Below are 23,045 nucleotides of genomic sequence, written 5' to 3' on the forward strand. Positions count from 1 at the left end.
CAGTTATATTTAAAGTAAAATGTCCCAGTCTGTTTGGCTACCCTTTAATTATATACCATATCTGTGGAGTTGCATTAACTTATATTAGGATAGGGAAATAGCCTCCACACAGAGGAAGATAACAAGACCTCTAGCGCTACGTTTTGTAACGTCACTCCATATCAACCCTTTAATAGGCCTTCACTCATCACTGCAAAGTAAGAGACTGGCCTCTGATCAGAGAAATAAAGGGGATAAGCTATTATAGGATTGTTACTGACAATAATTGGCATTAGTGCATGAGTCACATGATGTGTTAATGCTTATAGGGGACACACAGCATGTACTGCACTGATACCTACACTGAGGACCTTGCGGGTAGCAAGCGCATTCCTATAGTTGTCCGCTTTTAAGGTTATTACTCCCAGTGCATCCTGACAGAGTACAGAAAAGCCAGGCAAGTAGACTAACAAGGAACCGGTGGTTTGTAGGCCACTTAGATGCAAGTTTTTTTACAGGGCTGAGCCAAATGACTTAACTAAAGTATTAAGCAAAGTAAAATATCTTATTATACCTCTTAATATACCTCTAGGGTACTTATGCCACTGTGTTCAAGGGACGAAGCAAACTCACCGAAAATTTAGTGGCCCTAAAAGAAATCAGACTGGAGCATGAGGAAGGAGCCCCGTGCACGGCAATCAGAGAAGGTATGAGTGGAGGGAAGATTAGATAAGGCTGAAAGTCATTCTGGTTCATTTATTAACTACTATATAACAACTATATAATACTTACAAATAAAATTCATTTTATTTCCTGCAGAAGTTTCCATTGAAATGCTTTCTAAGCATACATATAGTGAGTGTGCATAAACTTACCGTACTACTTTTATACTCATTTCCACAAATGCTGAATGCTGTGACTATACTTATAGTAAAAATAAAAGAATATCTCTTTTAGGGTATGTGATGCTGTCACATGCAAATCATGTGATTTTACTGGAGAAGAAAAATAAATCTATAAAGGAAATGCAATTATCAATAACTTCCTAAATATCACTAAATAGCAAATTACACTGGTTCTATGAAGGAACTATAGGACAGGTGCCTGTGAGCATGTCCAGTAGGAAGGCTTGCCTCATCCCTTCATTTGTTCTAAGCAGTGGCGTACCACTAAGACTGTATTCACACATCCATGTTTTTTATGCATTTTTTTTCTATAGAGGTGACTTCCATTTATGATCCATTTCTGGTTTTGATTGAAAAAACTACATACAAAGAACAGAACATGGAAATCCAGAGCAAATCCCACATAGAACAAGCTCCATACCTAAATTTCTATGGTATCTCCATCCTCGGAATGCAGATGCAATTGAATATAAAGGTGCTCCAATATTCAGCCTGCTTGCTACATGGGGGAGGGGAGCATTGCAGAGGCATCATACTGTGTGGTGGAGACTTTGAGGGCATCATACTTTGTGTGGATTGTCTACGCCATCCACCAGTGTGGGTACTTCAGGTCCGTCATACTGTGTGAGGAGCTGGGGGCCCTTATACTGTGTAGGGGGTGGTAGTGGCCATCATACTGTGTAGTGGGGAAACTGTGAGGAAATCATACTGCTTGGTGGGCATCATACTGTGTGGGGACCATTATGCTGTGTTTGTGGGAACTCTAAGTGGCATTATACTGTTTGGTGGGGACATCATACTGTGTGTTGACATCATGCTATGTGAGCAACTGTGGTGGCAAATCATACTGTGTGGGGGGCTGTGGATGCTATTATAATATGCTTGCGGATCATAATGCAATGTGGGGACTGTGGTGGCATTATACTGTGTGTGGGAGGTTATGGGGTCCATCATTCTATGGGAGCTATCATACTGTGGGGGGCTGTGTGGGAATCATTCTGTGTAAAGGAACTATGGGGGCACCATATTGTGTTGAGGCTCAATGTGATGTCCTAATAATGTATGGGGGGAGGACTATGGAGACACACTGTGTTGGGGCAGGACTGGGGCATCATAATGTGTTGGGGAGTTGTGGGGGCATTATACTGTGTTGGGGCACTGTGGGGACATCATAATTTTGGGGGGCACTGTTGTAACATCATACTGTATTAAAGGGCACTGTGGAAGCATTATACTTTGCTGGAAGTAATTTGGGGCCATCAAACTGTGTGTCAAGGCTACTGTGGGGGAATTCACTATGGGGGTATCATATTGTGTTTGGGGTGCGTTTGTAGTGACATCTTACTTTATAGGGGCCATGAAATGGGTATTGTAGTTAGTGAGAACACTCGGGGACCTGAATAGATGCACAATTACTGTATAATACCTATCCTTGACCTATCTTTAGGAGGTGGGAAGTATGCCCTTCTCTGGCTGCGTCATGACCTCGCTTACTGCACTGCATTTTTTTGGTAGGGGAGTTGGAGGGGATGCCCAACTAAGACTTTTCCCATGGTGTTCCATGATTTCTACGTACAGCTCAGGCTCCTAGTGAATATTCTGATCTAATACCGGAGATACTACGGGTGCTGATGTAAGAAGAAGCTGTTCACATTACTGTTCAACATGTCTTTCTTATGTAATCCTGGAGATACTGAAGGTGCTGTGGTAAGAAGAGGCTGCTCACACTGCTGTCCATCCTGTCTTTCTAATCTAATATGAAAGATATCAGGGGTGCCGAGTTTAGAAAAGGCTGCTCACACTGCTTTCCACTCTCTCTGATCTAATACTGGAGATACCAAGTGTGCTGAAGTAAGAAGAGGCTGCTCACACTGTTGTCTGCCCTGTCTTTCTGATGTAATGCTAGAGATACCAGGGGTGCTGAGGTAAGTAGAACCCGCTCACACTGCTGTCCACCATGTCTATCTGATATTATACTAGCGATATCAGGTGTGTTGAAGTAAGAAGATGCTGCTCACACTTCTGTCCACTGTATTTCTCTTTTAATGCTAAACATATCAAGGGTTCTGAGGTATGAAGAGACTGCTCACACTGCTATCTACCATTTCTTTCTCAATACTGAGCGGCTGCTGTGACCTGGAGATAACCTATAGCATGCTACTGACAAGATATCCCTAGGTTGCAGCAATTGAGCTTCTTACTGCACATGCTCACAGGCACCTGTCCTATTAACAGTCTTGGACAGGTTTATTTTAGTGTCACAAGACAGCGGCTATTTTGATATATTACCGCGATTACATCCCCAGATAAAATGAGCTTGATTTGCTAATTAAAGTTATTTATGAATAATGACACAATGACATTTACTTTAGGCATTTATTTTTTCCTATTAGAGAATTCTTTTAAGGATAATTTTCCTTAAAATTTCACATTCAAGTATGTCTTTGAGCCATTCTAACAGCTTCATTCACAATAGTACTTCATTCTAAGCCAAGCTCTCCTAGCATGCTCTGCCTAGATTGTTCGCTCTGGAAATTTGTGTTAAAGTCTTTAAACAAAATACATTGCAATGATCTGGTGTAGAAAGAGCTCCTCCAGAGATAGTATAAATCATAGCCCTGCAGGAGCTTATCACAGTTTATATCCGGCCCTGTACACAAAAAAGCATGTATTAAAGGATGTGAGTAAAATACCTAACATAACTTTTATGTTGATTTTAATAAATATTGTAAAATGGAGTTTTAGGATGATCACAAGCTTTTAAAGGGTCGTTCCCATCTCAGTCTTTGATAGCTAAGGTTTGCATAACTCTATCCAAGCATCGGCCACAGGACGTGAGCCCATGGAAAAAGATTATAGATATACATATTATGATTCTAATATACTGTATATGGGAACTTTTACTTCCATAACCTTTGTGCTTAAGGTTTATAAAACTGTACATCAATTATATCTTCCTAGTATCCCTACTGAAGAATCTGAAACATGCTAATATTGTAACACTACATGACATCATCCACACAGAATATTCCCTAACATTGGTCTTTGAGTACCTGGTAAGTAAAACATTTTTTCTTTTGTGTTTTTCCTATAACTGGCGTCTGCATATGGCATAAATGTAGATGGCAGTAATAAATTCTTTCTTCTGCCAGATTGTCCCTCTACTGCCCATGGAGAGATTTGGAAACTGCCATAAGTTCGCTATGGATAGTTCATGTTTGTTGTCGGAATATCCCTTTAAAAGGACATTCCTATTATTTCATGTTATTGCATTTTTGTAGAAAATTTGCATAATTGGTGGGCCCTCTTGGACCTTTACCAATCTGGATACCAAAGGAAAAGAGGACCCTTTATAATTTTTTTCTTGACACTCACTGTACAGGAAACTACAGGACAGCTCCATTGAATTGAGTGTGACGGTGCTGCAGATCTCTGCACAGTGGGTGATCGCAGCATTGCTGCGCGAGAGAAATCAGTTGAGCAGTCATTTCTTTCTAAGGATCATTAGGATCCCAACAATTGGATTCTCACAAGTGAATAACTGATCACAGATCTGCAGTACATGGCCTGTATAGAAATGATGGAGAACTTTCGGCCACCGCCGGCACGAGTAACAACTGATCGGTGGGGGTGCCAAATATCGCATTGGCACCAATCAGATATTCATGGCTTATCCAAAGGATGAATCTTCAATAAAAAGCAATGGCCAACCCTTTTAAAGAAAATGTGGCACCAGATTTTTGCTGCTTCTGTTTGAGATCTGCATAAAGTGCTGATTATAACACTTGGTTATTTACTGGGCTTCTTGCTGTACTTTTATCTGCTGCAGCTCTGTTGGTCTTCTCAATGAATAGCTCTTGCCTTCTAGTCCTCAATATTCAATCGCTCTGGCTAGCCCCACCTCCATCATTATTTAGCAGCTTTCTGTCTAAGTACAATGTACAGGCCGGATTAGACAGAGCTCATCATTAAGAAGACTAGCAGATCTTCAGGAGATAAAACAGTGATTTTATCAAAACTACAGGAATAAAGGTACCTTCACACTCAGCGACGCTGCAGCGATACCGACAACGATGTCGATCGCTGCAGCGTCGCTGTTTGGTCGCTGGAGAGCTGTCACACAGACCGCTCTCCAGCGACCAACGATCCCGAGGTCCCGGGGTAACCAGGGTAAACATCGGTTTACTAAGCGCAGGGCCGCGCTTAGTAACCCGATGTTTACCCTGGTTACCAGCGTAAAAGTAAAAAAAACAAACACTACATACTTACCTACCGCTGTCTGTCCCCGGCGCTCCGTCACCGCTCTGCTTTCCGGCCGCTGTGCTCACAGTCAGTTCAGGAGGAGTGCAGAGAAGCTGAGCGCCGGGGACAGACAGCGGTAGGTAAGTATGTACTGTTTGTTTTTTTTACTTTTACGCTGGTAACCAGGGTAAACATCGGGTTACTAAGCGCGGCCCTGCGCTTAGTAACCCGATGTTTACCCTGGTTACCCGGGGACCTCGGGATCGTTGTTCGCTGGAGAGCTGTCTGTGTGACAGCTCTCCAGCGACCAAACAGCGACGCTGCAGCGATCGACATCGTTGTCGGTATCGCTGCAGCGTCGCTAAATGTGACGGTACCTTAAAGTTCTGGACTTTCCTCAGCGACCAACGATCTCCCAGCAGGGGCCTGATCGTTGGTCGCTGTCACACAGAACGATTTCCTTAACGATATCGTTGCTACGTCACAAAAAGCAACGATATCGTTAACGATATCGTTATGTGTGAAGGTACCTTAAGTCAGTAAGTTCCACAGTCCTAGAATCAGGGTCTCTTCCTGTTTTACTGTGCCTTAAAATTTGGAAGCAAAAATCCTGGTAGCAGATTGCTCTCACCTCAGCTAAACAGGCCTACTTCACAACCCTCATATCTTCCCTATCCTACAACCCCAAACAGTTATTCAAAACCTTTAACTCAGTCCTCCGCCCCCCACTGTCCCCTCCAACCTCCCTCATCTCTGCTGAGGACTTTGCCACACACTTTAAAAATAAGATAGACCAAACAAGGCAAGTCTTCATTGTTCAACCACCACAACCCCTTTGTATACCAGGCCAATGCCAAAACCCCATAACCTCCCTTTCCAACTGAAGGGGGGCTTAATTGTCTCCTCTCCAAATCGCACCTCACCACCTGTGCACTCGACCCCATCCCATCCCACCTCCTCCCCAACCTCACCACTACACTTATCCCATCCCTAACCCACCTCTTCAACCTATCACTATCTTCTGGTACCTTCCCTTCTGCTTTCAAACATGCCACAATCACGCCTATCCTTAAAAAGCCAACCCTCGATCCAACTGCTATGTCCAGCTATCGCTCAATATCACTGCTCCCATTCGCTTCCAAACTCCTGGAGCAGCACATCCACTCTGAACTTTCCTCCCACCTCTCATCTAACTTGCTCTTTGACAATCTACAATCTGGTTTCCGCCCCCATCACTCAACTGAGACAGCTCTGACCGAAATCACTAACGACCTACTTACAGCCAAAGCTAATGGACAATGCTCTGTACTCCTCCTTCTAGATTTGTCCTCTGCTTTCTACACAGTTGACCACTGCCTCCTACTACAGATCCTCCCCTCCTTTGGCATCAAAGACCTCGCCCTATCCTGGATCTCCTCATACCTTTCCAACCGCAAATTCAGCGTCGCCCACTCCCACACTACCTCCTCATCCCACCCTCTCTCTGTTGAAGTCCCCCAAGGCTCTGTTCTAGGATTCCTACTCTTCTCAATCTATACACTTGGCCTGCGACAACTCATAAAGTCTCATGGATACCAGTACCACCTTTATGCTGATGACACTCAGATCTACCTTTCTGGCCCAGACATCACCTCTCTGCTGTCCAGAATCCCTGAGTGTCTATCTGCCATATCCTCCTTCTTCTCCTCTCGCTTCCTCAAGCTCAATGTGGACAAATCTGAACTTATCATCTTTCCTCCATCTCATAGATCTTCCTTACCTGACCTATCTATCGCAATTAACGACATCACGCTTTCCCCCGTACCGGAAGTCCCCTGCCTCGGAGTAACCCTTGACTCTTCCCTGTCCTTCAAACTGCACATCCAAGCTCTTTCTACCTCCTGTCGCCTCCAGCTCAAAAATATCTCCAGAATCCTTCCTTTCCTCAACTGTCAATCTACTAAAATGCTTGTGCATGCCCTCATCTTCTCCCTCCTTGACTACTGCAACATCCTTTTCTGTGGCCTCCCTGCTAACACCCTTGCACCTCTCCAGTCCATCCTTAACTCTGCTGCCCGACTAATTCATCTCTCTCATCACTACTCCTCCGTTTCCCCCCTCTGCAAATCTCTTCACTGGCTCCCATTCCCTTTGTGTATCCAGTTCAAATTACTAATATTAACCTAAATATTTAGAATTGAGAGTCCTCAGTGGTTGATACCTTTTAATGGCTAACTGAAAAGATGGTAACAAATTGCAAGCTTTCGAGACTACACAGGTCTCTTCATCAGGCAAAGACTAAAACAAATTCTGAAGAATCACATATTTATGCACAACATAGTATATGAAAAAAAAAGAGGGGAAAAAAAAACCATGGATAAGCCAGGTGACATGAAGCAGAATTACCATGGGTGATAAACAGTTACGTCCATAAATATTGGGCCAATTCTTAGATAAGGATTGTTTTATTGTCCTGTGATTAGGGTCTCTGTTGTAATGACCCTTCATGGTCTGAGGGGCAAGTTCCTTAGTTGATGTAAAAAGACATAAATCCATGTGACACATTCATTCCTGCAATGTGTCACATGGATTTATGTCTTTTTACATCAACTAAGGAACTTGCCCCTCAGACCATGAAGGGTCATTACAACAGAGACCCTAATCACAGGACAATAAAACAATCCTTATCTAAGAATTGGCCCAATATTTATGGACGTAATTGTTTATCACCCATGGTAATTCTGCTTCATGTCACCTGGCTTATCCATGGTTTTTTTTCCCCTCTTTTTTTTTTTCCTATACTATGTTGTGCATAAATATGTGATTCTTCAGAATTTGTTTTAGTCTTTGCCTGATGAAGAGACCTGTGTAGTCTCGAAAGCTTGCAATTTGTTACCATCTTTTCAGTTAGCCATTAAAAGGTATCAACCACTGAGGACTCTCAATTCTAAATATTTTTCTATCCACTGGCTAACACGGTACCAAGATATATTTCTTTCCTGTATTAATATTAACCTACAAAGCCATCCATAACCTGTCTCCTCCATATATCTCTGAACTAATCACCCGATATCTTCCCTCACGTAATCTCCGGTCCTTCGAAGACCTCTTTCTCTCCTCCACACTTACTCGCTCCTCACCCAACCGCCTCCAAGACTTCTCCCGAATATCCCCCATCCTCTGGAATTCTTTGCCCCAACATGTCCGACTATCAACCACATTCGGATACTTCAGACAGAACCTGAAAACCCACCTCTTCAGGAAAGCTTACAGCCTGCACTGACTCTGCTGCCGCCTCACCACTACTGAAGCTACCGCCTCACCGACACCGGAGCTCCTGCAACCCTCAACCTATTGTCTCCATCCCCACCATCCTGTAGAATGTAAGCCCGCAAGGGCAGGGTTGTCACCCCTCTGTATTAGTCTGTAATTGTTAGTTTGCTTACCATCAAGGAGTTTGTATGTTCTCCCCATATTTGCGTGGGTTTCCTCTGGGTACTCCGGTTTCCTCCCACATTCCAAAGACATACTGATAGGGAATTTAGATTGTGAGCCCCATCGGGGACAGCGATGATAATGTGTGCAAATTGTAAAGCGCTGCGGAATATGTTAGCACTATATAAAAATAAAGGTTATTATTATTATTATTATTATTATATCTGTAATTTGTATGTAACTACTTCTCATGTACAGCACCATGGAATCAATGGTGCTATATAAGTAAATAATAATAATAATTCCATTTAATCATATCCAGGCACATAATAATTTGCAGAATTTCATTTCTTCATCTCTACCCTTCAGATCTTTATGATAACACCATGTGGCGCCACACGGCTGGAAAGTGTCACAGCACAATATTTAACCTTTAAAGTTTATATAATGCTATTGTTTATTACGTCAGCTTACAAGCCTTTATGTAGGTATAAAGAATAATTCCATGCTCCCTGTAGGGTGGAAGTTTTTCTATATCTGTCAGATTTCCTGATCCTAGTGTTTAATTTTATTACTAACAGGACAGTGACCTAAAACAGTACCTGGACAACTGTGGCAATCTGATGTGCATGCATAATGTGAAGGTAAGAGGCTGACATGGAACCAGATGACATTACATTTTCTTTACAATTTGTGTTGTATGCCACTTTATGCCTTTATAATAGCATATGTTATCAACTCACATCGGAGAGAGCAAAAAGGCATGACCACAGTCTACCCAGAGTCTCACCTTGAGGGGGTGACATTAACTGACCGACAGATGTTTTTTCCAAACACATTAGTAAAGCAGAAATAGACGTTAATAGATGTCGTGTTTCCTACACGGTACTTTGAAAGGTGGCAGAATTTGCGCCAGTGCAGTTATCAGCCACATAAGCAAACAGATTAGCTACAAATCTAAAAGTGATGATCTCTTGCTTTACTCTGTTGGCAAGGTGAAATGTTTTCTATCAAATAGATAAGATACAGTATAACCCACTGAAGATTATGCCCACAGCTCCTGTTGTTGATCACAAACCTCCTTATGCACACTGAAGAATCATGAAATGGATTGTCATCATTGCCCTTCAATAGTCAAAACAAACAGAAAAACTGGTTGCCATGCCCCTTTAGGCTATGTGCACACGTAGAATGGTCCACTGCGGATTTTTCCGCAGCGGATTTGATAAATCCGCAGGGCAAAAACACTGCGTTTTTCCTGCGGATTTATAGCGGATTTACCGCGTTTTTTCTGAGGATTCCACTGCGGTTTTACACCTGCGGTTTTCTATTATGGAGCAGGTGTAAAACCGCTGCAGATTCCACAGAAAGAATTGACATGCTGCGGAATGTAAACCGCTGCGTTTCCGTGCGTTTTTTTCTGCAGCATGGGCACAGCGTTTTCGGTTACCCATAGGTTTACATTGTAATGTAAACTCATGGGAAACTGCTGCGGACCCGCAGCAAAATCCGCATCATGTGCACATAGCCTTAACCCTTTAACGACCGCCAATACTTCTTTTAATGATGGCAGTTAAGGGTACTTATTCCTCAGTGCCTCTTTTTTGCAACCGTCCGATTTCCTGTTTATTTCTAGCATATCAGAGGTGAGAGAAAAGGGGTCCCCCGAGTCCCCCCCATTACTGCCGACACCTCCTGAATCCCCCGGTGATGTCCCCCAGCCCTCTGCGTGTCTTCTTCTGGGAAGAAAATGTCCAGCGCATGCGCAGTGCACCCGCCAAGATCTGCCAGCCTGCACCCGCAACATTAAGAGATTTTTCCTATTGGTTCATTTTGATCACTGTGATAATGCCCCTATCACAGTTATCAAAATAAAAAAAATAATAGCTCAAATCCCCTTTTATCACCCGATTAGTTAGTTAAAAATAATAAAATAAAAAATGTATTTATTTCCGTTTTTCATAACCCTAGGTTGGGGTTAGAGCTAGGGTTAGGGTTGGGGCTAGAGTTAGGGTTGGGGTTAGAGTGAGGGTTAGGGTTGGGGCTAGAGTTAGGGTTGGGGTTAGAGCGAGGGTTAGAGCTAGGGTTAGGATTGGGCTTAGGATCAGGGTTGGGGTTAGGGTTGGGCTAGGGTTAGGGTTGAGGCTATGGTTAGAGCTAGGGTTGAGGTTAGGGTTGTCTTGGGGTTAGGGTTGTGGTGTTGGGGTTAGGGTGGTGTTGGGGTTAGGTTTGTTATTAGGGTTAGGGTTGTGGTGTGGGGGTTAGGGTTATGGCTAGGGTTGGGATTATGGTTAGGGGTGTGTTGGGGTTAAGGCTGTGTTAGGATTGGAGTTAGAATTGGGGGTTTCCACTGTTTAGGTACTTCAGGGGGGTCTCCAAACAAGACATGGCGCCTGCCATTGATTCCATCCAATTTTGTGTTCAAAAAGTCAAACGATGCTCCATCCCTTCTGAGCCCTGCCATGCGCCCAAACAGTGGCTTTCCCTCCGATATGGGGTATCGGGGTACTCAGGAGAAATTGCACAACAAATTTTGAGGTCCATTTTCTGCTAATACCCTTGAGAAAATTAAAAAGTTTGGTTCCAAAGTACATTTTTTTGTGAAAAAAGTTAATTATTCATTTTTTCCTTCCACATTGCTTTAGTTCTCGTGAAGCATCTGAAAGGTTAATAAACTCCTTGAATGTGGTTTTGCGCACCTTGAGGGGTGCAGTTTTTAGAGTGGTGTCATTTTTGTTTTTATTCAGTTATAGTGAACCCCCCAAACTCACTTAAAATGTGAAGTGGTTCCTAAAAAAATTGGTTTTGTAAATTGTGTTGTAAAAATGAGAAATCGCTGGGGTCAACTTTTTTTCCAAATAATCTTTATTGGATTTTAACAATTAACTGGGCAGGAAGGGAAAAGGGAAAGGGGGGATGAGGGGAGAGGGGAGGGGGAGTGGAGGGGGGCTGGAAGGAGGGGGGGGGGGAGAACATGGGAAGAAAAAGGGGAGAGAAGACACTTGAAGTAAGCGACAACAGGTAACCATATTTGTCAAATGATAAAACAACGTTTGGAAGGTGAATAATTAGAATACATTTGATCACGAAAGAAGGGTGGACTCACTGGCCAGTCCTGAATTACAGACACATTAAATCAAATTCCGGTTCACTTTGTGACAATTTCAACTGAAAACTTCTTCCCAACGAGCCCATTTTTTTGAGCATTTTTTGAGGCTGTCATTATTTAGGGCGAATTTTTATTCGTATGTTCTATGGAGGTCAATACGATCTTTGATCTCTTGGAATGATGGAGGTTTAGGCTTTTTCCAATTGTATGCGATGGCATTTTTGGTGACCAAAAGAATATGAATGACCAACGCTTTGAGAGGAAAGTGTGTGTCACTTAATCCTACAGAGAGCAATGCCATCTGAGGAGTCAAGATGAAATTTTTATTCAGAAGTACTCCAATCAGACCAGAGATTTTAGACCAAAGTGATTTGATTTTGGGACAGCTCCAGAAAATATGGAGCAAATTGCCCCTGTGTCTGCAAGCCCTCCAACAATCTGGGGAGGTATGAACCCCTATCATGGACAGTCTTGCTGGGGTGAGGTACCAGCGCGTGACTAGTTTTAAATAGGACTCTTGTAATGACATAGAAATGGAAGCTGAGTATGAGTGGACCAAGGCACTTTCCCATTCATCTGGGTCAATTATTGTCTGGAGATCTTGCTCCCATTTCAGCATGGAAGGAGATTTTGCGAAGTCTGAATCATGGTTAAACCAGCTATAGATATATTTGTAGCTCCAGAAAATATTATGGTCGGGGTTACAAATCAGATTTAGAGCCGCTTCAGAAAAACTGGGCTTTTTTTATAAGAATTTCTGACATTGATCCTTTATGATCATGTACTCGCAAAACATAGAAGAGGGGATATTATAAGAGTTTTTGAGAGAATTAAAAGTACAAAATTTTCTCCGTCGAATATATGGGAAAGTTTTGTGATTTTGTAATCGGACCATTTGGGATTGACCAATTTATTATGCAGCTCGAATATATAAGAAATAGCCAGATTTTTCAGAGACTCGAATCTTTCTGTACCCCTTTTGGGCCTAGCAAATTTGGACCATGCATTACTTATTGCAATAAAAATTGGGTGGGATTTATTACTGGAATTTTTTATGTTCATAAGCTGGTTTAGGATCAATTCTCTAGGGGCTTTATCCAGGTTTAAAGATGATTCGATCTCCAGCCAGGCTGGGGGTTCTGATTTAGACCACCAGGAGTAACTTTGTTTAATCAGGTTTGTATGGTAATGAGCCAGAATGTTGGGAAGGCCCATTCCCCCTGATGCTTTATTTCTGTAGAGAGTACTAATAGCTACTCTTGCTTTTTTATTGTTCCATAGGAACTTGTTGATCAGAGTTTGGATATTAGTTAAGTAAGAGGTTGGGATAGGAACGGGGATGGACCTAAAAATATATAGGATTTTAGGGATTATAAATGTTTTTACTGATAAGTTCTTTCCCCACCAGGAGAGATCTCTCCCTGCAAAGTGGTTCAGATCAGTAGAGATGATTTTGATTAGGCAGTCAAGATTGGTAGGAATGAGAGAATCTATATTTTTAGTGATTTTGATCCCCAGATAGGTGAAATCGCTAGTTGCCCAGCTCCACGAAGTTGCTTTTGATAATTCTTTGATATGAATGGGGTCGAGTTTAAATTGCATAATTTGGGATTTGGTTTTGTTGATTTTGAAGTATGAGAGCTGGGAGAAAGTATCTAATAATTTTTGGGTAGCAGGAACAGATACTATAGGGTTCGTCAGGGTCAGGATGACATCGTCGGCGAAGAGGCCTATTTTGAATTCTCTATTTTTTGTTTGAATGCCAGTTATGTTATTATCTTTTCTAATTGACTGAGCCAGAGGCTCCATCGCCAAAGCGAACAGTAAAGGGGACAGGGGGCAGCCCTGACGCGTACCGTTTGTAATTGAAAAAGGAGATGAAAGGTGGTTATTGGAAAAAACCCTGGCGGTGGGACCCGAGTACAGAGCCATAATTGCAGAGATAGAATTTGGGTTAAAACCGAATTGTTGCAGAGTGAGTTTTAAGTATGACCAGTTCAGGCGGTCAAACGCCTTTTCTGCATCCAATGAGGCAAAAATTGAGGGGATTTTTTTTGAGTTCATAAGCTTCGTCAGGTTTATGATTCTTCTAGTTCCATCACTCGACTATCTGCCCCTGACAAACCCTATCTGATCATTAATTATCAAATTTGGAAGGAAATTATTGATTCTATTTGCAAGGATTTTAGAATATAGTTTGATGTCTGAGTTGACTAAGGATATTGACCTATAGTTTGGAAGTTGAACAGGGTCACCTTTAGCTTTGGGGATTAAAATGATTGAGGCCTCCAACATTTCTTTTGGGAATTTGCCCAAAGTTGCAGCAGAATTAAAGATTTTAGACATGTGTGGGGCTAGGTTTTCACTGAAAGATTTGAAATATTCGTTGGTGAAGCCGTCCGGCCCTGGGGCTTTCAGAGATTTTAATTTTTTAATGTTTTCGGAAATCTCCTCAGGGGAGAACGGGGCGGTGAGTACATCTATGTTTTCCGGCGTGAGTCTAGGTAGATTAAGATTTGATAGGAATTTTTTAATATCAGTGTCCAGTGGTTGTACTAGTTGGGGGTTTGAGTTGAGATTGTATAATTCTGAATAAAAGGCAGCAAACGCATCCACTATGTCCTGCGGGTGCGTGAGCATACGACCACCTGGGGGTACTATTTTTATCTTCCTATTTTGGATCCTTTGCTTTTTCAATCTGTTTAGCATGAACCTGTTAGGCTTGTTTAGGGAGGCAAACTGTTTGAATTTTAAAGACCCAATTGACGCGTCATAAAAGGAGAAGATTAGGGTCCTCAACTCTTGCCTGAGGGATATCAGTTCGGTATGTAAATTGGGAGAGTGGATGATTGAGTTAGCAAGTTCTGTTTCCTTGATTTTTATTTTTGACTGTAACTCCTTTATTTTGGCCCTGCTTTGTTTTTTTCCCTAGCAGAAATTTGGATTAAGGCCCCTCTGATCACAGCCTTGTGGGCGTTCCAAAGGGTGAATGGGTCAGTTGAGTCTGAATCATTCTCTCTGAAGTAGTTTTTAATAGTCTGGTTTATCGCGTTTTTATGGACTGGATTACAAAGAATAGAAGAGTTGCACCTCCATGAAATGTGAGATTTGGATGCTGGACCGTAAGTTAGTTCTGCAATGACAGGAGAGTGGTCTGAGATTGTTTTAGGAAGGATTGAGATTTTTCTGAATTTTGGTAATGAAAAAATGTTGGAGATTATCAGGTCGATTCTAGAGGCGGAATGATGCACGTCAGAAAAATGAGTGTACTCAATAGAGGTGGTGTTGAGACATCTGAAAATGTCATACATTTCATTTTGGTGGAGCCATTTGTTTAGGGTCAAAGATTTATGCCTGTTCTGGGATGAGGAGTCAAGGTGGCCATCAGGAACCACGTTGAAATCTCCCACCACTATTAAATCTCCCTTCTTGATCTCCAACACTCTTCTCATGAGCCTATTCAGAAATCTAATTTGGCCTTTGTTCGGGACGTATATGTTGACAATGGTGAAAGGATGGTTATCGATGTTACCGATTAGGATATGAAAATTGCCTTTTGAGTCCTTACATTCCTTGATGAGTTCAAATGAGACATTGTGACTAATTATGGTCATAACACCGGCTTTCTTTTTGCTACCACAAGATTCGAAAACCTGTGAGAACTTTCTATCTGTAAATTTTGGGTGATCGTTGGATTTAAATTTGGTTTCTTGTATGCACATGATGTCGGACTTTGATCTAACCAGTTCATTTTTGATAGAGAACCTCTTTCTCGGACTATTAAGACCCCTAACATTATATGACATTATCTTAAGAGACATGTTTGATTAAGGATAGGGGGATGTGAAGAGGTTATTCACCTGTGGATACCTGTAAGTAGATTTAGGAACTGTATAACAGAAATACACTAACTAAAGACTTAGAAATTACTTTTAGTGTGCAGTAAAACAAAGATACAAAAATAGAACAACACACCCTTGAAAACTTGACTTGTCCTCTCCGAAGAAACCCTCCAGTGGGTTCTTCGCTGTCCGGGGGAAAGTTCGTGAAAGAGCTCTTCATGGAACTTGAGGCATCCTCCGGGATATAGAAAAAGTGGACAAAGGAATACAAATTTTAATATAAACATTATAACATTTGTAATATCTTGAACCTTTGAACCTCATACAAAAATCCATGTATAGGCAGCAGGCTAAGGTCATATAGAATAATCAGGGAAAAAATAACTCTTAAACTGAACTAAGTGATGGAGGAAATGAACCTTTCTCCATCTTCAGGAGTACTAATGGGGACTGTTTTACTTTTGTATTGTACCAGAAGCTTCAACGGGAACCCCCATTTATATGAGATACCCATGTCTCTTAAAGAGTTTGTCACCTTTTTAAAAGCTCTCCTGCCCTCCAGAGTCTCTCTAGATAGATCCGCGTATAGTTTTAAGTTCTCAAAGGGTTCAGGAAACCTTTTCTCCACTTTAATGAAGTTTTGCAGCTGTTCTTTTATGTGGAAGAAGTGAATCCTGAGTATTGTGTCCCTAGGGCGGTCTGCAGCAACGCTTGAGGGCTTGGGCAGTCTATGGATCCTATCTATAGTGAGCTCCTGGGCTGATATGGGCTGGGGTCAACTTTTAACCTTTATAACTTCCTAACAAAAAAAGTCATGTTTCCAAAATTGTGCTGATGTAAAGCAGACATGTGGAAAATGTTATTTATTAACTATTTTGTGTGATATGACTCTCTGATTTAAGGGCACAAAAATAAAAAAATTAGAAAATTGTTATATTTTCAAAATGTTTGCCAAATTTCCATTTTTTCCCATAAATAAATGCAAGTCATATCAAAGAAATTTTACCACTAACATGAAGTACAATATGTCACGAAAAATCATTCTCAGAATCAATGGGATTCGTAGAAACGTTCCAGAGCTATAACTTTATATATTGACAGTGATCAGAATTGTAAAAATTGGCTTGGTCATTAAGTACAAAACTGGCTCTGTCACTAAGGGGTTAATTCTTTTCTATGTGCTTGATTTGATATATATTTGTATTTAGTAGTAAAAAACACTAATTTAAGTCCCGCATATACCATACATTAGATGGCAATCGGACGAACAAAACTTCATTTGATGTTTCGGCCGACAGCCATTTCAGCGGTACAGCTGACACTCATACACAGAAGCGCTCATTCAGCCAAGCACTCCTGTATTCTCTATGAGAAGGCCAACATATCTGACACATCTGTCCTCAGCTTATGTTGGGGAGAACAAGGCGATCGGCAGTCCGAAATAGGTGGGTGATCCATCAACTTTTTTTAGCCAATCAGTTGGCCAGCCCCCCATTGGACATTGGAGTGTTGGTCGAGCCTCTGGATATCAGCAAACATTCTATGGGTAACTTAACCCCTTTCTGACCTCGGACAGGATAGTACGTCTGAGGTCAGATCCCCTGCTTTGATGCAGGGCTCCGGCGGTGAGCCCACATCAAACCCGCGACATGTCAGCTGTTTTGAACAGCTGACATGTGCCCGCAATAGCGGCGGGTGGAATCGCAATTCACCCGCCTCTATTAACTCGTTAAATGCCGCTGTCAAACGCTGACAGCAGCATTTTACTAGCGCTTCCAGCCATCTGGCCGGAAATGCGCTCATCGCTGACCTCCGTCACATGATCGGGGGTCAGCGATGCGTCGGCATGACAACCAGAGGTCTCCTTGAGACCTCTATGGTTGTTGATGCCGGATTGCTATAAGCTCCATCCTGTTGTCGGCGCTCATAGCAATGCTGTTACTCTGCTGGATAGAGTTGATCTGTGCATCACCTCTATGCAGCAGAGGCAATCGAGTTATGCCAGCTTCTAGCCTCCCATGGAGACTACACATATTTGTTATCGCTGCGTTCAGAATCGCCCGATCTATCAATAAGAAAAAGGATTAACCTGATCGTTAAATGGCGTAGCGAGAAAAAAAAAATTTTTTTGGTTGCCGCAACATTGCATTAAAATGCAATAGCAGGCATTAAAAACACCAGCTCGGCACGCAAAAAATAAGCCCTCACCTGATCCCAGATCACGAAAAATGGAGACGCTACGGGTATCGGAAAATGGCGCAATTTTTGTTGTGTTTTTCTTAGCAAAGTTTGGAATTTTTTTACCACTTAGATAAAAAATAACCTAAACACGTTTGGTGTCTATGAACTCATAATGACCTGGAGAATCAAAATGGCAGGTCAGTTTTAGCAGTTAGGGAACCTAGCAAAAAAGCCAAACAAAAAACAAGTGTGGGATTGCACTTTTTTTGCAATTTCACCGCACTTGGTTTTTTTTTTCCGTTTTCTACTACATGACATGGTAAAACCAATGATGTTGTTCAAAAGTACAACTCAGCCCGCAAAAAATAAGCCCTCACATGGCCATATTGACGGAAAAATAAAAATGTTATGGCTCTGGGAAGGAGGGGAGCGAAAAACGAAAGCGAAAAAAGGAAAATACCCAGGGTCATGAAGGAGTTAATACTCACCTTACCGTTTCAATGCTTCTCTTATTTCACCACTTTCCTGATTGTCTCTGAATTCTGGCCTCCAGCAATGATTTTTAAACAAGAATCAATCAATCATGGTTGGCTCAGCAGTGTGTGGTTGTCAGTGAGTGGCTGAAGCATCTACATGTCCATTGTAAAAATGTATCACTAAAAGCCAGGATATAGAGGGCCTTTTTTGTTGAGTTTAATAATTCTCTATTGATTAAAAGCTAGCATTTGACTGCAGAAAGTAGTATTTTTTTTCAACAAAATGAGCCATTTTTTATGGAAGATTGACCGCGAGTTCCATGCTATTTGCAGGTGATTTTGAGGAATTTTACTCAATTCATGGTGATGGTTGTATGATACTGCAGCGCCCCAGGGTCCTGGTCGTTGCAGTAATGTAATTCTTCCACCAGGGGGAGTGATGTTACGTCTGAAGGCAATAAAGGAGATCACTTTGCCAGGTATCACAATCCACACAACACACTTCACACTCCAGTCCACCAGGGGGAGCTATGCTCCTATTTAGTAGGGCACTCTTCACAATTAGGTAAAACTGGTGGTCTGGGTAGGAAGTTAGGCAGAAGCGAGCTGGGTTTCACCCAGGCAGCACCAGTCTGGCGGACGCTGGCTGGGCTACACTCAGTAAGCTGCTATCTGAGCTCCACTCGGGTAGTGGGTCCCTGACAGGGGTGGGATCCTGTCAGAGGCATAGACAGAAGGACACGGAGCTGCGCCTGCTTACCAATGCGGCTGCATCCTAAGAAAGAGACATTGAAGCAAATTGCATTGTTGAGAGTGAGAAACTAGGTCATAGCAAAAGGAGAGGAAACCAGAAGGAGTTCTGCCCTGTAAAAGGCTGCCTCCTTTCTGAGGCGCAGAAGCCGGTAGCCGGAACACAGAGGGAGTCATCATCTCCAAGCCTCGCTCCAGAGACAGGCAGGACAGCTAGTTCCATATTAGTTGCCTGACCTTATACCCAGGAGGCACGGTGGCAACTGTGGGGGCCGGGGCGTGATAGTGTCCCTGTAAAAAGCCTCAGGCCATCAGTCATATGGGTTTGTCCTATCCTATCCATCAGGGGAACAGAGAGAGAAAGAGAGATAACATCTAGAACATCACAACAGTGAGGACCTTACCGAGACGCACAACAGGGAGGTAGTACAACACTCAGGCGCTAGAGGAAGGCTACTGATTTCCACCTGGATAAGGGGACTCTGGATTTGCCTTCAGACCGGACGGACTCTGCCTGCCCTGTGATCTGGTGCCCTAGACTGTGGATGCTGAACCTTCAGTAAAAAGGTAAAGAGACTGCACCCTTGTGTCCTCGTTCTTCACTGCGCCTCACACCATCCATCATCTACACTTCGGGAAGCACTGGGGATATACTTCACCTGTGGGAAGGTATACCATCTAGCTGCCATAACATCACCCCAGCGGACCCCTAAGCAGCGTCGGTCACCCTGACCGAATACCACAGGTGGCGTCACGAACATTATCCCTTTAAAGACCTTTCCCCCCCTTTTATCAACGGACGCCCCTAGGGCCACGGACCGGGTCAGCCACCGCGACATCCCCCTGGAGAACCGAAGGGCCCGGTACCGAGTAACCCCTATCCCTTGGGGGTGCTCCAATACCTCCTGTTTACCAACGTGCCAACTATCACTACTTGTCACAAACTGAAAGGAAAAGAATCCTTGAACTGAGAGCCCTTAATTTTACACTCCTGGAGATCACTGTGTGCATATGCCAAAATGTCAGCACTGTTCAATGTTGTATGTCCCAATGGTGGGGAGAATAACAATGTACTGAAGTTATAGCAAGAAGTGCACAGAGGCGAATCTCTGCACGGACAGACCGTCATATTTGTTCCATTCTGTACTGCAGTTAAAACTAGACTTCACATACGAAGCCCAAGGCATCAAACAGTGTCAACACAAATCATCAGAAAACGTTTGCACGACATTGGGATACAAGCCAGATGTCTAGCTACAGGTCTGCCATTGACCTCACGCCACAACTCTTTACTACTATCATGGAGCAGAGCAAGATGGCAATGGAGGCTGTAATGGAGGTCTATCCTCTTCAGCAATGAGTCCTGCATTTGTCTTGGACACAGTGATAGCTGGAGGTTGGTCTGAAGACCATGTGGACAATGCCATGAAGAGGCGTTAATGAGGGAAGATCTCACCAGTCCTATTCCTGGTATTATAGTGTCTAGTGACATAAGGTATGGTAGCCGGACCACACTAGTCTTCATTCTAGTTATAATAACAGCTCGGCGTTACATTGATTTGTTTGTGGAACCAGTAGTACGATTATTTCTCCAAAATGTTCCATGCGGCATTTTTCAACACAACAAAGCCAGGTCACAAGTTGCTTGTGCTACTGTGAGCAGCGTACATCTCCTAAATGTGCTACTAAGGCCTGCAACATTTGCAGACTTGTTTCCAATTGAACACATCTCGGATGTCATTGTTTGGCAATTGTAAAGGGAGCTGCCAGCAGCAGATCTTGATGATTTATGTGACAAAGGGCATTGAGCATGGCAGAACATTCCACAGACAGCCATTTATAAACTTATTGATAGCTTACCAAGGCATGGTAACTGTGGGCATTTCTGCCCGTGTTCATCATACTTGATCCTGGATAAATCGATATGTTTGGAAAACTTCGTTTCTTTTTTTTTAATGATTTTAACATGTCTATCAATCCTGTGATTTCCATAGTTCCATGACTTAGTTTTAAAATTTCTTTATTGCATTTTTCAGTTTTATTTTTGTACTGTTTATCATATTAAAAATCATGTTATGCTACTGACCCCTAAATAAGCAAGGCAATCAAAGAAAAATGCCTCCGTAAAAAAACACTCTGTATTACATTATTGACTTACAGACATCTGGCCCCAATGTTTTTCTGACATTCTTTCTAATATGTATGTGAGGAGCCCTTAGGATACTATTATATGGTGCTGCCACATCATGATAACAGCATGTGAATTACCGCTGATTGCTTTACTTCACACACATTTATATTTACATCCTTCCGCGCCAATGACGAATATTGTGCTGCAGTCAATGTAACAGCTTCCCTACATGCAGGACAATAGCGCCATCTGCTGGTACTTAAAGAATGATCTAGAGTCGAAATAAAATATAGCAAGACGCACTGTAAAGAAAAGGCTAAATCTTTGTAGCAAATAACTCATTGTGCTTAATTTTTCCTTATTTGTAAACGTAAAAAATTGTATATCCATTATATATGCTCAGAGAGTCTTTTCTGTTGTACCTGTACATGCATCTGTCGGAGCTTTTTGCTTTATTAAAGACATCTCCGCACATTGCATTCCATCCCATTATTTCCTGGACCATCACCAGTATCATGGACCAGAATACGTACCATGTACTAAGTACACATGTATGCATCACATATTTTTTATATTATTTATTTATAGCACATGATCGATTTGGTATTATGTGTCACTTACCAAAGCCTTCTCTATCCCCTTAGATTTTCATGTTTCAGCTATTTCGAGGCCTATCTTACTGTCATCGTAGAAAGATCCTCCATAGAGACCTCAAGCCACAGAATCTATTAATCAATGAAAAGGGAGAGCTGAAGCTGGCAGACTTTGGTGCGTACATTTTGCTAATGGTTACGATACCTGCGCTACCCACTTTTATCACTCATAGTGCTTCATATAGTCTCCATACATGCCTTGTCCAGTGTGCAGCTGTATGGAAGAGATACCACCATGCTCCTATGTGTGATTTCAGAGGAAAATGACACAGAACTGAAGTTGTGGCATCATGCCATTGGCTTTATAGGAACTGCAGCAGCATCATCCTATAGTCGGTGCGGGTATAATCTGTGAGACCACCTGCATAGTGTAAGATAAATATTGAGTACTCTAAGGCCACGTTCACACGTTGAGCATTTGGTCAGCACCTCTTGAAGCTCATCAAGAGAATGCCAAGAGTGTGCAAAGCAGTCATCAAAGCAAAAGGTGGCTACTTTGAAGAACCTAGAATATAAGACATATTTTCAGTTGTTTCACACTTTTTTGTTAAGTATATAATTCCACATGTGTTAATTCATAGTTTTGATGCCTTCAGTGTGAATGTACAATTTTCATAGTCATGAAAATACAGAAAAATCTTTAAATGAGAAGGTGTGTCCAAACTTTTGGTCTGTACTGTATATTGCTGATTATTGCTCTACTAAAAGACAGAACCAAAGGGTGACATGTTTTAGGAATACAGCTGTTTTTTCAAGATAACACAAGTTACAAAACTTTTGGGAATATTACCTACCTCAGCTGATTCTGCACCAGGGGATTTTCGAATATAGTATCATTAATAGTTAATTTCTCTGTCGGGTGAAGCCGCAATGTGCCAGTGGCAATATGAAAGGCAGAAAACTACAACTTGGTCTCAGTTATGTTTGATCTAGAAGAAAAGAGTAATCCCATTTGTTTGCTAAGGAAAAACAAAATGTAAAATCATCTGCTTTTAATAAAGGAAAAATGTACCGTATTTTTCGGACTATAAGACGCACCGGACCATAAGACGCACCCCAAATTTGGGGTGAAAATTTCAGAAAAAAAAGATTTTTTATAAGATGGGGGTCCGTCTTATTGTCCGAATTTACAGTATCTTACCTGAGGGCTGGCGGTGGCAGAGCAGGGTCACAGGAGGGATGGTGTCGGCAGAGGTGGGGTGATGCGGTACAGCGTGCACCTGAGCAGGGTCCCTTCCTGCTTAGGTGGGCGACGCCACGGCCTGGTGTCCATGGGGGGTTGCAGCAGTGGTGTGGCGATGGCAGAGGTGCGGGGATAATGAGCGGTATGGCGTGAGCAGGGTCCCTTCCACAGGTGAGGTGA

The 23,045-nt window shown here is 42.4% G+C and overlaps 1 protein-coding gene across 1 annotated transcript in view; it reads left to right on the forward strand.

Moving 5' to 3' along the window:
• CDK18 (cyclin dependent kinase 18) overlaps positions 1 to 23,045 on the forward strand; it is a 269,344-nt gene that overhangs the window by 228,483 nt on the left and 17,816 nt on the right. Inside the window, exons 6-9 of the mRNA XM_069756225.1 lie at positions 572 to 686; positions 3,846 to 3,940; positions 9,122 to 9,184; positions 21,674 to 21,797. Coding sequence (XP_069612326.1) covers positions 572 to 686; positions 3,846 to 3,940; positions 9,122 to 9,184; positions 21,674 to 21,797 — 397 coding nt within the window. The remainder of the gene's footprint in view (positions 1 to 571; positions 687 to 3,845; positions 3,941 to 9,121; positions 9,185 to 21,673; positions 21,798 to 23,045) is intronic.

This window comes from Ranitomeya imitator, chromosome 3, assembly GCF_032444005.1.
Source record: "Ranitomeya imitator isolate aRanImi1 chromosome 3, aRanImi1.pri, whole genome shotgun sequence".
Lineage (NCBI taxonomy): Eukaryota > Metazoa > Chordata > Amphibia > Anura > Dendrobatidae > Ranitomeya > Ranitomeya imitator.